General features: G+C 47.3%; 4 protein-coding genes across 4 annotated transcripts; 1 reads left to right on the top strand and 3 right to left on the bottom strand.

Moving 5' to 3' along the window:
* Positions 1–468: 468 nt before the first annotated feature.
* On the bottom strand, positions 469–3,381 carry GLAREA_05539 (Protein kinase-like (PK-like); the record flags this gene model as incomplete). Its single annotated transcript, XM_008078828.1, has 4 exons — positions 469–878; positions 929–1,028; positions 1,076–3,143; positions 3,365–3,381. 4 exons carry the CDS (start codon positions 3,379–3,381, stop codon positions 469–471), a joined length of 2,595 nt encoding a protein of 864 aa, XP_008077019.1.
* A 2,124-nt stretch (positions 3,382–5,505) lies between these two features.
* On the bottom strand, positions 5,506–7,596 carry GLAREA_05538 (Class II aaRS and biotin synthetase; the record flags this gene model as incomplete). Its single annotated transcript, XM_008078827.1, has 3 exons — positions 5,506–5,907; positions 5,955–7,052; positions 7,099–7,596. The coding sequence occupies 3 exons, from the start codon at positions 7,594–7,596 to the stop codon at positions 5,506–5,508; spliced, it is 1,998 nt and encodes a 665-aa protein (XP_008077018.1).
* A 389-nt stretch (positions 7,597–7,985) lies between these two features.
* Positions 7,986–9,248, top strand: GLAREA_05537 (Class II aaRS ABD-like protein; the record flags this gene model as incomplete). The annotated part of the gene is made up of 1 exon (XM_008078826.1): positions 7,986–9,248. The coding sequence occupies one exon, from the start codon at positions 7,986–7,988 to the stop codon at positions 9,246–9,248; it is 1,263 nt and encodes a 420-aa protein (XP_008077017.1).
* A 1,037-nt stretch (positions 9,249–10,285) lies between these two features.
* Positions 10,286–11,550, bottom strand: GLAREA_05536 (uncharacterized protein; the record flags this gene model as incomplete). The annotated part of the gene is made up of 4 exons (XM_008078825.1): positions 10,286–10,801; positions 10,859–10,904; positions 10,955–11,352; positions 11,446–11,550. 4 exons carry the CDS (start codon positions 11,548–11,550, stop codon positions 10,286–10,288), a joined length of 1,065 nt encoding a protein of 354 aa, XP_008077016.1.
* Positions 11,551–14,009: the final 2,459 nt, after the last annotated feature.

Genomic DNA, 14,009 nt, shown 5'->3' with positions numbered 1-14,009 from the left:
TGATTCCCCTGATGAACTGTTCTCAAAAACCAACGCTAAATGTTGTAAACCCTATCCTCACCGGACACAATATCGCAGCGCCAACAATGGCGTAGCTATCAGCATCGCGTCATTTTGACACACTGAGCCAATAATCTTTATACCGAAAGTGAAACGCCAATGGACTCGAGAATATATCCTTTATCTTCTTGTCTATTTCTACCGTAACCTGAAGTATCGGGCCCGGCTAGATATATGCACGCAACCATGGCCGAGGAATTTTATCGTACATTGCAACAGTCGAGTAATGAATAGTACAAATTTGGCTGCGTATCGCTGGTGGAATTCTGCGAGACAGCCTGGATTTGATTCAAGTGAATGGAACATAGATAGTTCACAATGAGGGCGGTTGAGAGGCTCAGCGGTCATTCCACCAAGACAGAAGATAAGAATCAACAATATCCCAGTGATTGTCATATGGCCGCACTCTTATTTTGCGTGTTTTCGGAAGCCTAGCAGATCTGCCAAACTTGACAAAGCACACCCATGCTTGAGGAAATCGTGTTGCAGGAGCTCGTTAGCAGAAGCTCGACTCCTGATATCCACACAAAGGCAGACAGACAAGAACGCCTTTAGCTCCTTACTAAGCTTCTCGGGCTTCTTCAAACGGGGGGTGCCATTGGTTGCAATCAAATAAAGGGCCTTCAGCGGCTCTTCATTTAGATATGGTGGCTCGGACTCAATCATCTCGATAGCCATGATACCTAATGACCAGATATCGACCTTGGGTCCGTATTCCTTTTGCTTTACAACCTCAGGAGCCATCCAATAAGGAGTTCCCACCATCGTCGCACGCTTCGATTTTGACTCGGTCAGCTTGGCACAGAAACCAAAATCGGCTGTTGAAATGTTAGCTAATGAGAAGAGGAAGATGCATCGGGCTACTGACTAATTTTTACGTTCCCACGAGCATCGAGAAGAACGTTATCACTCTTGATATCGCGATGAATGATACTCTGTTGATGCAGATGCTCAAGTCCACGACATGTCTAGACGAAGTTAGGGTTATTCCATAAATCAGAGTGAATTAGCATACCTCGAGACAAATGGTCGATATTTGGTCCTCAGTGATGGTGGGGTTGTTGTCAATAACATCAGTAAGAGCACCACCTTCCATGTATTCCATCACAACCCACAGTTCCGAAAAGTTGTTGCGCAGGAAAGCGTCGAGGAAATTAACAATATTACGGTGCTTGCTATCCTTCATTACCATAATCTCATTGACAATTAGTTCTTTCCTTGGCTGATGAGCCAAATCCATCTGTTTAATAGCGACCTGAGCTTTGCTTCCTTGCTGTCGAATTACCTCTCGCGCGATAGGGGATAGAGGATTTTCCTTCACTTTAGCAACGTAAACAGAGCCAGATGCACCCTGACCGATCTTCTTCTGTTTCGAGTATGACATGTTTGGGTCATCTTTCGAGACTGCTTCCTTCAACTTGGCCATAACTTCACTCTCAGACATGGTGGACATTCGCACGTCCTTCTGACGTTCTGCCGCAGGGGGTTTAGCCGTAAGAGCTGCCTCAGCTGCCTTTACCGCATCGCTCGACTGGCCATTGTTCAAGGGCTTCGCGACATTGAGAGGTTTAACCTGCTGTACTGGAGCAGGAAGGCGTGATGGGGGTTGGTTCTGGCTCTGTGGTGGCCTACCCTGGGCTTGCTGTTGAGATGGGCCATTTTGATACCGCGGCTCTTGTTGCTGAGGCCGCTGTTGATCTGTTCTTGCCGGCGAACGAGTACCTCCGTTCTGATCCCGTTGAGCCGCGATCTGCTGGTTTGAAGAAGGCTGAATCCGGGGTTGATTACTAGGAGTAGGTGCTGAGGGAGCCTGTCTTTGCGTCCTCAATGAGGATGGTGCTTGCGCTTGCTGGCGGGGCGCAGGGGGTGCTGCTCTTGATGGGTTATACCTGTCCTGAGTGGGAGCTGCTCCGTAACCCCCTCCGATTTCCTGCTGCGCCATGGGAACTCGAGTCTTTGGTAGAGAGGCATTATAAGCTTCCATGTCGCGTCTGTTTTGCTCCTCAATCTCCCTCTCACGCTGTTGACGCTGAGCCTCGAGTTGCTTTTGACGCTGGTCCTCACGTGTTTGAGGATCAACGTAATTGGAGGCCATTTGTTGCATCTGTTGGCGCTGCTGCTGGCTTTCTGGCGGAGTTGGTCGTCGGGGCGTTGGTGAAGATGACGTGGGAGGATTTCCATAACTAGGGTTTCGTTGATTGTTTTGAATCGGTCGAGGGGGGGCTACATTTACACCACCGCTCATACCATAACCTAACTGCTTATTCTGGTTGCTTGAAACTGGTGGGGTAGGCGTTAGACTTGAAAATTGTTGGGGGTTGTCATTGCGCTTGGTAATGTCGGAGTAGAACTCCAAAACCTCGAACACGGCTTGTGGGTTGCGTTCATAATCCTCTTTGGTGATGGCCGAAGAGTTGAGGAGTTTTGACCACTCTGGAGGAAGGCCTACGAATTCTCCAGTCTGGGGATCGAATCCAACATGGACAGAATGATTAAAGTTGGTGGGGTTACTGACACCCCCCATTCCGGGACAGCGCGCATAAACAAAGTCTATCCATTCATACAAATCCTCGTCGCTTTTGACTCTGATTTGTAACGTCTTCGAGATACCATCGTCCTCTCCCGGATTTGTAGAACTGCCACCAAGAGCTCTCTTGATTTCGAAGATCGTGCCAGCCGCTTCGACACGCGAAACACCGAGGACATCCTTCAGAACTATTTGATAGGATAGTTTGCCCCCTTCGGTCTTGTGAAAGTCCAAGGCTTCCTTGCGTAATATCAACCATTTCTGCTTCCACGGGCTAATGAAATTCTTGCCCTCCTTAACGGAAGCCCAGCCTTCCTTAATAACCGCAACACCCCCTTGTCCATCCATATTGGATTGCTGCCGGGCGAGCGGGAGGGAAACCGTCGATCCCGTATATGTAGACGTTGCCGTTCGAGTGATGGGTGAGTTGATGTTCATTTGGGACATCATGTTGCCTGGCAGGTTTGCCGTAGATGGGGTAAGATTTAATCGAGGTCTGTCAGTAGGAGGCCGTGGTGCCGGACCCGGGTTCATAAACTGGCCAGGCGTGTAAATGCTAAAGGGGGGGCAACGATTAACAATAGTAAGAGAGAGATGGTCGCAGTGAATATGAGATTTTAAACGGAGTCTTTGAATGGGAAGCGATCGCATCTAACAAGGTGAATGTGGTTCAGACCAGCCATGCATACGTGGATCGCGAATCCACTCGAATTCCCCTGTGTTTGAACTGACTGTAACGGAGAGTGATCTGTGCGGAAGATGGAAATGACAACATACCTCTGTTGCTGTGCCATTGTGAAAGACGGTATTCGGATAGAACCGCTGGAAAAAACTGTCGTGTTATGGATGTCATGAAATGGAAAAGGGGCAGATGGAGTGACCGCGGGGTATCGAGAATGAAATCGTCGCTCGTTCTGCAGCGCCCATAGGGTCAGGTCAGTATGTTGGTAATGGAAAGAGGCGCATCAGCAGCCACGACCCAAGAATGCAGCAGCACGTACAAAGAAATATCAAAATGGTCGTAAAGAACGTAGATCGAGTTGTCAAGGCGAGGCCTTGGTCTGGGAATACCTTCAGGTTCTCCTCGTTGATCGAGGTCCAGTCGCACTGGATGGAGGGTGAGAAACACTTCCAAGGTTTGTAGATCCGCAGCGCACCAGCGTGGGACGGCGTCAAAGGAAGCTGGTGTGTTCGAGTCGCGAGTGCCTTTCGAGTGTCGATACCGATCGATTCTCGGTGTTTGATATCTGGCTCGAGGTTTTCGTAGTTGAGCACGACGGCTGCGTGGGAGAGGAGGAGGTCGTGTTGGTCGAGTCAAAGCTGCTGGTGAGGCGCGGTGGTGGGAGTTCGAGTTCGAGGTTGATAGATCGCTACGTTAGCGCCGAACGGGGTCTGAAAGACGGAAAGGGGAAAAGGGGAAAAGCGGCAACAGAAAGGATTCTGTCGCAACGTTCCCGAAGTTCAGATGGTCTGGACACTTCTGAAAGGGCGGACAATGAGAGCTGTGAGAACGGTGACTGCGATGAATGGCAGAATACATATGACATAAAACCAACGTTATGGATGAGGATGGGTATGGAACGAAAACCCATTTCGGCACAACATAGCTACCTACCTGAGGTACCTAGGTAAGTATTCCTTAGATCATGTAAGCTAGCTCAGGTAGACTGTTATGTGTATTTTACCTCGTATACTTACTTACCTACCTGACTACCTAGGTACCTAGGTACTCACTCACCATCGCCCCATTTACTAGACCAGCCCTACCAACCCAAACCTACTGTTGACTGGTCAAACAACTGCTCCGACTTTTCATGATCTTGATACACTGATGCTAGCCCCCATTTCATGATTCATCCTCGGCACTAGCTGGAGGTCGGTGGCATCCTTTAGGATGCAGGCATGAAGTGTACCTACCCAGATTTAGGCGTGGTACTCGCACTACCATACAGATACCTCCAGCCATCTCAAGTGAGTTGCACCGTCTGGCTCAAAAGTTTCAAGAACAGGTCTGCAGGTTGATTGAGTAGAAAGGCGTCCTTGAAAGCAGGCACAAGATATCTTTCAAGCTCACGGGGCATTCAAACCCAAAATCTATTCTTGTTCCTTCCAATCCTTCCAGTCGGTGGTGCAGGCTCCCTCAAAAGCTCGCGAGACTCGAGAGCTGGCGCGAGCCGCTCAGGGCGGCGGTTGGCGGTTGCGGTTGCGGTTCACGAAGCCTGAAACGACGCTGGTATGTTTCTAATCTGGATGCAGCCAGTAGTGTCTGTTCCATCGTTCCAGAAGGTCAAACAATCCTTGGTGTTTCCATCAGACTTGAAGTTGGATTCTGCGAACGCGTACAAGCACCACATACGTCCGTTTCCGTCTAGAGCTCCCCGACGCGCCTACCCAAGACATTTGTTCCAATCACGTGACACTTTTGATCAGTGACACTAACCTTGCGGTGGATCGAAGCATGCTGGACACAACACCCTATGTTTTACCTATTGTTTTTCAAGAAACAATACATTCTTAGCACTGTGCACTAGGGACCGGCATATCAACCTTTAATCACATATGATAAAATCGTTGGAAGATCCAAGAATTACTGTCGCATAGTCCATCACAAGCTAACGAATGGACGAGGCCCTTAGGCGCGGGGGCAATGAATTTTTCTTTATGGCGTGGCATGGCACAAAGTATGCGATCCGTGTATATCACCATGTCGCGTGTGGAGCTCCACTGTAGTATTTGGCACGTTCTCCAAGCAAAAGAAAAGACAACAACAATAAACGGGCCACGGAAATCATTTAAATAGCACAGCTGAAACCATGGCAAGTACAAATAGCAAACATACACAGTTAGTTGAAAGACATCTAAAACTACCCTAGTCTAAGGAATAACCACCGTACCCGTCAACATAAACATACAGTTCATTAGCGGACAGGAAGTTCTGCTTCAAGATCCTGGCCCTCAAAGACAGGTAGTTCCTTTTCAATGTCGGCCCATACTTTACTGCCATCAACCAAGGATCTAATTGCGGCAAATATGGAGTCTTCGTCGGCACGAACTTGCTTGGTTGAGTCGCGGTCTCTGAGGGTGAAGGTTTTGTCTTTCACACTTTGGAAATCAATCGTAATACCAAGAGGAGTGCCCAGTTCGTCATTACGGCTGTACCGCTTGCCAATAGATGCGGATGAATCGTCTACTCTACTTGAGATGCCAAGTGCGCGGAGCTTGAGAGACATGTCTTTGACCAAAGGCTTGAAGCTCTCATTAGACGATAGGGGTACGAGCAGGACTTTAGTGGGCGCAACTGTAGGAGGGAACGAAAGAACCTGTTGGTGTCAGTGAAGCGCCAAGAACATTCAGAAGGACGACGTACCCCACGAGCTTCGTCGCCGCCATCGCTACCACGAGTCCAGTAGTTATGCTCAAACAGACAATATAGGATCCGACCAATACCAAATGAAGGCTCAATCACATTCGGGGTATATTCCCGCGTGTTTTCCGTCCGCGTCCTCCGCTCAATGGCGATCAAGTCTTTGCTGACCTCTACTTTGCCGTTTCCTACACCTTCAACATCGACAGTTATCTTGCCGTCTGCCTTCAGATCTTGGGCAAGTGCTTCACGCTTTTCCTGGGATAGGGCTTCGATAGCCGTTTCAATGGTTTTTCCATCTTTCTTGAAGAAAGGACCAAATTTCTTCTTGTCAAGGTCAATTTGCCACTCCTCGATAGTGATAGGCTTATCCAGACGTTCTCGAACAAACAGCGGTGCACCAGTCTTTTTCGCGTGAACGGTAAGATCGTAAGCACTTCTATCAGCACAACCAACACACTCAATCCAGCCGTAGCTTGTCTGCAATTCGGCATCCCAGCAGTCGGCGGCGTAGTGAGCCATCTCATTTGCCATGTGCTGCCTAAATCTTATCTTCGACTGGTCGACGCCAATCTTCTTAAGGAAAAGATGTATACGAGCCAAGAAATAGCCAAGAGTCTCATTGTCGACCGTACCATCAGCAACGGCTTTCCCAATTGTGACTTTGTCCAGGTCTGTCTTGCCGGAGAGTTGGGTGTGCTTGTTCAACAGCACAAGCTCAATGTCCGCGACCTCGTGGAACCGTGGGTGCTTCTTTCCACCTTCTGGGTCAACAAAATGCTCAATCTCGGCCATCAAAAACTCTCGAACACGCAGAAGACCAGATCGCGGAGAGATCTCGTTTCTAAAAGACTTCCCAATTGAGGCCGATGCAAATGGCATCTGTTGCTGATTGAATTCCAGCAGTTTTGCGAAGTTGACAAACTGTCCCTGAGCAGTTTCTGGGCGCAAGTATCCGGGTGCATTACTACTTGGACCAATGGCAGTCTGGAACATAAGGTTGAATGCGACAGGAGGTTCAGGTTGGACATCAGTTGCTGGGTTTTTTAGCTCATACTTCTTGATAAGCTCGCCCAATTCTTCGCCATTATAGTTGTCGATCTGCTAAAGTCAGCTAGCAATCAACTGCTCGACAGGCTTCTCTTACTTTTGCTAAGACTTCTTCGTACTCTTTGACCACCGCATCCTCCAACTTCACAGCTTCCGCAATACCCTTGGTCTTCTTCTTCTTTTTCTTTGGGTCTTCCTCCTTTGCAGCGACTGTGACACCCCTAGCAGCCTTGTCTCCCTTGAGGCGCGATTCTAAGATCTCTTCCACAAAATGGTCGGCCCGGATGATGTCGCCGTTTTTGGGGTCTTTGCACATCCAATCTGCAAATTTGTCGACATGGCCACTAGTCTTCAATATCTCAGCGGGAGTCAGAGCGGTGCAGTCGACCTCCAACATGTCTTCTTCCAAAACGAAATGCTTCCGCCACAAATCGATTATGTTTGCTTGTAGGGCACATCCCGGGGGGCCATAATCGTACAGACCAGCTGTACCGTTGTAAATCTCAAAGGAAGGGGTGTAGAACAAGCGCCGTCGAAGCATAGAGTCTAGGACTTGACGATCGAAGGGCGTCCCCTTGAGAGTTGTGGTGGCCATCTCTGCCTGTTGTTGGATTTTGAATACGATTGGGGTGTATTTACGATATCGTGCGGTTTCCGTAAAGCGTCGAGTTGTCAACTGTGGTCTGAATTTTTGCGTGCGTCTACAGATCCAGAAAAGAGTGTGGAGGGATCGCATTCGCCTAAGGTTTCCGGACCAGAGACTAATGGCTCAATTGCAACGTGGGATTTGGAAAAGAGTATTGTGAAATTTGTTTCCGGATCAATGACTCCTCGCACCCAACCCAAGAATGTCAGAGCCTCGTCGGAACGGAAAAATGCGGGGATGTGATAATTGTTGTGGATTATTATTGTTCCGTCGCTGAAATATTTGTTTCGAGACGGGGAAACAACATCTAATTCTTGCATAATCGCAAATACTCCACCATGGGGTCCAAACGACTAAAGCCCTCCCCAAAGGCTTCACTACCGTTCAAAACTGGCAACAAATTCCGCAGACAAGATTTGCATGTTAAGCAAAAGAAAGCCCGCGACAGTCTTCGGCGAGACGAACGGTTCAAGCGCAAACGAGAGGAAGACAAGGATCCAGAATTACGAAGAGAAAGATTGGAAAAGAATGTCCCACACACAATTGATAAGAAGCGAGTCTGGGACGAAGTCGAAGGCGATGGCTTAAATGTCAGTGTGGATGTGGAACAACTGAAGAGGCGGCGAATCGAACAAGCAGAAGCTGCTGAACAAGAAATATCGGGAGATGTCGAGGGTTTAGTGGAGGACGACGTGGATAGCATGCTAGATACAGACTCGGAATCTGAAGCTGGGGAGGATGAGGACGGAACATCTACCAAGGAATCTCGACGACGACCTCGGGCAGCTTCGAATGCACCCTCTCTTGCGCCATCTACCACAAGTACCAATTTGGATCTGACGCCCGACTCTCTTGCCCTCAAGTTCCCTACGCTCTTCTCTGACGAACCTCCACCAGCACCTAAGATTCTCCTCACAACTTCAATCAATTCGACTCTCCATCACGAGGCCGAACTGCTGTGCACCCTATTCCCCCACAGCACATACATCCGGCGGTCTTCACATCGCTACGGGCATAAGTTTTCTCTGAGGGAAATCTCAAAGTTTGCCTCAAATCGGAATTACACTTCTGTAATACTTCTCAAAGAAGACGCCAAAACCCCTACAGGTCTTACTATTGTACATTTACCATCCGGGCCAACCTGTCATTTTTCGATTGCGAATTGGGTAGAGGGTAAAAAGCTTCCTGGGCATGGAAACCCTACAAATCATTATCCGGAGCTGATCTTGAATAACTTTCGTACACCGCTAGGTCTGTTGTCAGCCAGATTATTCCTCACTCTCTTCCCTCCACAGCCAGAGTTGCAGGGTCGGCAAGTGGTTACATTGCACAATCAGCGTGATTACATATTCCTTCGACGTCACCGTTACGTATTTCGTGACAAGAGAGAAACCGAGAAGAGTGTTGTCGGTCCAGACGGCAAGGTTGTTGAGGGCGTGGAAGGTATTCGAGCAGGATTACAAGAATTAGGACCAAGATTTACACTAAAGTTACGGAGAGTGGATAAAGGCATTGGACGGGCAGGCAGTGAGGGTGATGATGCAGTACAGTGGCAGTGGAAGGCACATATGGAGAAACAGCGGACCAGGTTCAACCTCTAAGGTGTGTTTCGTATTTCAGGATGGTCTTGTAATGATACCCAAGAACAAATTATCTCCAAAACAACGATACGACTCTATGCTATGCTAAAGACAATCGTTTCTCCTAAGTTACGTTAGCATGTACTCACCGATGATCATAAAGGTCGGAAAGTTGAAAGAGGATCGTGAATCTGGTTCCTCCGACACTACGTGAATCCGAGAGTGACATCAAAGAGGAACAACATGAAGATTCAGCTTAGGGATTAAAAAGTCTGTCTTCTATCAAGGCTGTCGGACGCTAGTTGGGGGGCTGTATAAAATCCTTCTTTACGGTGCCGCGTAAGATCAGAGGGACAAGTGCGACATGGTTCTACACCGAAGATATTCTCATATCCAGCTTTCCATCCAAACACGGTCATATCCACAGGTGCGTTTACAATGCGCGCCATTCAGAACTTAGCCTTCGTCCGTCAGAGAATGGAAAAAGCTAGTGCTCCTGATTTTGTCTTTCTTGGTGTAGCCTACCTCTAGACAATGATGTGCATGCTCTTCAAAAGTCAAGAGTTAAGATTTCAAGAAGCGACATTATACCAATAAATGATCGACCTCACATGGAATATGGAACAAGCTTGTGGTGGGGAAATATGCGAGTTCAGGTATAATGTGTAGCCTATAAGCCTCATTACATTATACTCATCTGTTTCCATAGCTGATTTTAAACAATTTCTTTTTGAGGCTCTGTGTTCTATTTCCTTACAAACTCTGAACGACTGGTGGACAACATTGGAACTCTTGGTACTGAGCTCGGATTTTGTGATAGGTATTCAGGTGAGACTAAAAAAAAAAAAAAAAATTGCTCAGAAGTACACTAATAAGTCTATTATCAAGTGCAAACCGCTTGGAAGCGACTGCTGGTATCTCTCGCTATAATCCATATATATATACAAAAATGGCTGGTGTAAAGTCTTCAGAATGCCAAAGATGTAATGCCTAAACGCCGTTCGCTCCCTAATAATGCAGATCATGCAACCGTGAATTCCTCAGGATGTATGTATATATCATAATTTGTAATTAGCCCGAGAAGGCTCTTTGCAGTAATCGTAACTCGAGTATTTGTTCTTGTTGATCCACTCTGTATGCCGGTCTACGGTGAGAGGCGTAATGTCTCTATTCGCCTTCATAAATACTGTTTCAAAAGGATGGACACTGATTCCGTAGTACTCGTTCTCCCATAGTAAATCTCCACTCTCAGGCTCGCATTCCGCGGGATAGTCGTTCATGCTGTGGAACGCGCTCATCATGACATCGACTTTGAAGCCTGCCTTTTGCAGCAAACGAGTCGTCGAAACTTCTGCATTTACAGCTGATTCCCAGGTGTGAAAGCAGCCATTGATTCCAGGGGATTGCCATGGGAGAGGGTCGCTAGGACGAAGATTCGGCGGTGGATCAGCTTCGTATATATCGAGAACTTCTTGAGATGGGTGCAGAAGTGTCTCGATGCCAATAATATCGGTAGCGAGGACCATGGACTGGACATGAAAAAAAGGTTTGCAATTGGCTGTCAGACCAACAAGCTATCGACTTGTTAGTTCAGAAACACAAGCAAATCTTTGTTGGATCGCGTAACCTACCTTGACCTTTTCGGTCAGCCTCCCAAGAAACATATCCGTCCAACATCTAAATTCTGTCAGCGCCGTGCCACACTGGGCGAGCAGTTCACGACCTACTCTCTAGTCCAGTGAGGTAACATCGGCCCTCTCACACTTGCATTCATCAATATAAACCGCTTGTACCTCTTATAGTTGTCGTCCGCCTGAAGTACTTCCGCATGAGCACCCATATCATAGCAATCATTGGCCCGCTGCACTATTCGAATGTTCGGCTCGTTCGGTATTAAACTCTTCGCTGTGGTTTCTCCATTTAGGATGAACACGAAATCGGCGGCACCGTGTAACCCATGCGCCAGGAAGAATTCAAGATTCTTTCGCGCATTATCCGTCTTTCCATCGGCGTATGCGTATTGTATTAAGGGGCGGTCGCTCACAACCTCGACGGTATCAACAATTGGCGAGGTGGAAGAGCCTTTCGGAGAGTCGCCCTTTACAGCTGACGAGACAGGATATTTCTTATGAAGCGTTAGTATGACGGGAATATAGCTGGCGCAAGTCTCTTGAAGCGGGAAGTTTCTCAAGAACTTTGTGCGACATGTAGGACTTACAAGGCGAGAAGAGCTCATAGTGGCATAGAGCGACCATACTACGAACAAAGCGGTAATAGCACCAAGCCACGGCAGCCGAGAATTCGGCGCCATCATAGAAGACATGTTCATCCTACAGAAAAAGGGCAGACAAAGAAAAGGCAAAAGGATACGAAGCAGCGAAGGCGCTCATCAGCGCGCCGCGATAGGATAATAACTACATTTCAAGTGAGAGAAGTGGATATCGGCATGCTCACTGCTCTGCGCGGCCCTGCCCCAATGCCCCAGCACTTCTACGTATATTCCCAGGATCAACCATTAGGTTAGTCAAGTTCAGAGACCCTCTCTACCCTTGTACGCTTGGTTATTGTTCCGTGAGCATATCTGCAACCACAAGAAGTTAGAGATTTTGCTAAAAGTCGTACCTCTAGACTCGCGGGCTTCATGTCCATAGTCAGATAGATTGATAGTAATGTCCTTGAATAACTTCACGCCTCAAGACCATAGCCTTCCCTGGTTTGGTTTAGCTCGATTACACCTCACCGGAGGTCGTGGGTACAAACTTCAACGCTCAGAACGTCGATTTTGGTCCAGATCGGATCGTCTCAACATGCCAACGTTGTAATCGAGTACGCTGATATGATAGGCAGTACCGTATGTCTGAATGCTTAACTTAGAATCTCACTACGATGCGGCGAAGTTCCGTGATTTCCACTAAGCAAAGTGAAGACGATGCGTTGAAACTTGAAACACTCCAAGTCAAATGAGTGTAAACTGTCGGCGAAACTGCATACCAGAACATTGTAACGTATCATCATGCCACGATGGGCTGTGTTCGTAAAAGCGTACTTTCGTATTTGCGTTGATATTACCGTTTAATTCAAAATTCAAATGCTTCACGATCTGAAGCTCTTGATAGGCTTCGCTTCTACGAGTTGGGATTGTCCCGATTCTTCAGGGGTCCCCCTATCTATTACTAGACCCCTTTTCGCCTTTTCGGGCGAGACTGGTGGGGTCAAACGGCTACCTAGGTAGGATCAATGTTTTGCGGGCATTGCGTTTCTTCGTCATCTTCTCAAATTTCGAGACCGTCAAATTGTTTCAACGGCGATCGTGCTGATTACCGGAACTCTATACACACATCGGTTCGATATGTGAAACGTCTATCGCTTGCCTAGTTTGGTAGTCGTAATGAAGTCGTCAGCAAGCCGCTAGATCCTCTGCCACGTAACGAACGTATTCAGATAAGCGAGTCAGTCAGCATGGTTTTCGGCCCAATTACCTACCACATCTCGATCACGTATGCTTCCAACACAAAGAAGCTTTTGAATCTTTTTACTGCGAGTAGTCTTTGGACGTCTATGCATATTCGACGCCTTTTGCTTGAGTTTTTAAATCTCAACGCTGTATGGATTAGCAACTTATTGTTAAGTCATGGCTTTTTCGCGTAATCCTCCTAGTGTCCTACGATGGATGAGGTGTGCTACCACTTGCCTCATACCCAGGTAAATGACTAAGGTCGTTTGTACTGGGACAGAAAGAAAAGTGTAGTTGTTGTTCTAATTTAACCTCTTGTAGTCGACTATATATTCTTACCGTATACAGACAGCTATGTTCCATGTTTCTAATAGGCCGCAGCACACATCACGAATATGCTACCAACCTGGATTGCCCATAGCACCTGCAGAGTTCTTATCAATATACGTCTTCTCTTCCAAGTAATAACAGCAATACGACTTCACTTCATTTCTTGGCAGCCATTATGGTTGATCAGATGGGCACTGGAAGCAAAGTGCTGACGCGTCAGACCGTTCACTGCATGCATTTTGACATAATCATTGTTCGGCTTACCAGAAACTTATACTCTGAAACTCACGGTGCTTACACGAAGTGGTGGATGAGAAATAGGCCGCCACGATTACTTCATTTCCTTCCTGATATAGATATGCGAGAGACTCGCTTGCATCCTTCGCGAAGGCTCCCGTGAATAGTGACATTCTTCATACGTCTTTTGCATATGGAGCCCTCTGCTTTTGGCAACAGTCAAGTGATACTCTTGCCCATAAGAGGAAGATGATTAAGAGGCGGTTTCAAACCCAGTAGCTACTGCAGTTCATCCCGGCCAAATGTCCAAGTTCATGGATACTCGATGACTGGTCAACGTGAATCGTACCATACTACGTAAACGCAGGCAGACTCAAGAGTCAGCATATCTGAGAAGGATGGAAACTATTGATACCATATATTTGCCTACCTTCATTATGATTGTGAGCTTGAGGTCTTAGCAGAATTAATCCCCTAGCTCACCTATGATGTAAGTGGAATTCTTGAGCGCCTTATGGAATACTACGCAAAGATGAATACGATGATCCACTGGAGTGTGATTGAATATTCGCAGCAAGCACTCAAAAGACACATGAGTTGTTTATTTAAACAGGACGTTTCTGTCTGGTCTGGAAGATTTGGTCACCAATTTACCATATTTTAAACTCAACTGTGAGTATTTTGCCTTGAGCTTGTGACCTTTGTGAACTGTGGTTTTGTAAGATTAACTGTTGTCAACTTAATAAAGTTGGTTCGCTCAG

Source organism: Glarea lozoyensis (genome assembly GCF_000409485.1).
Source record: "Glarea lozoyensis ATCC 20868 chromosome Unknown GLAREA10, whole genome shotgun sequence".
NCBI classification, from domain to species: domain Eukaryota; kingdom Fungi; phylum Ascomycota; class Leotiomycetes; order Helotiales; family Helotiaceae; genus Glarea; species Glarea lozoyensis.
Note: the sequence above shows the minus strand (reverse complement) of the source record. Positions and strands in the feature narration are given on the sequence as shown.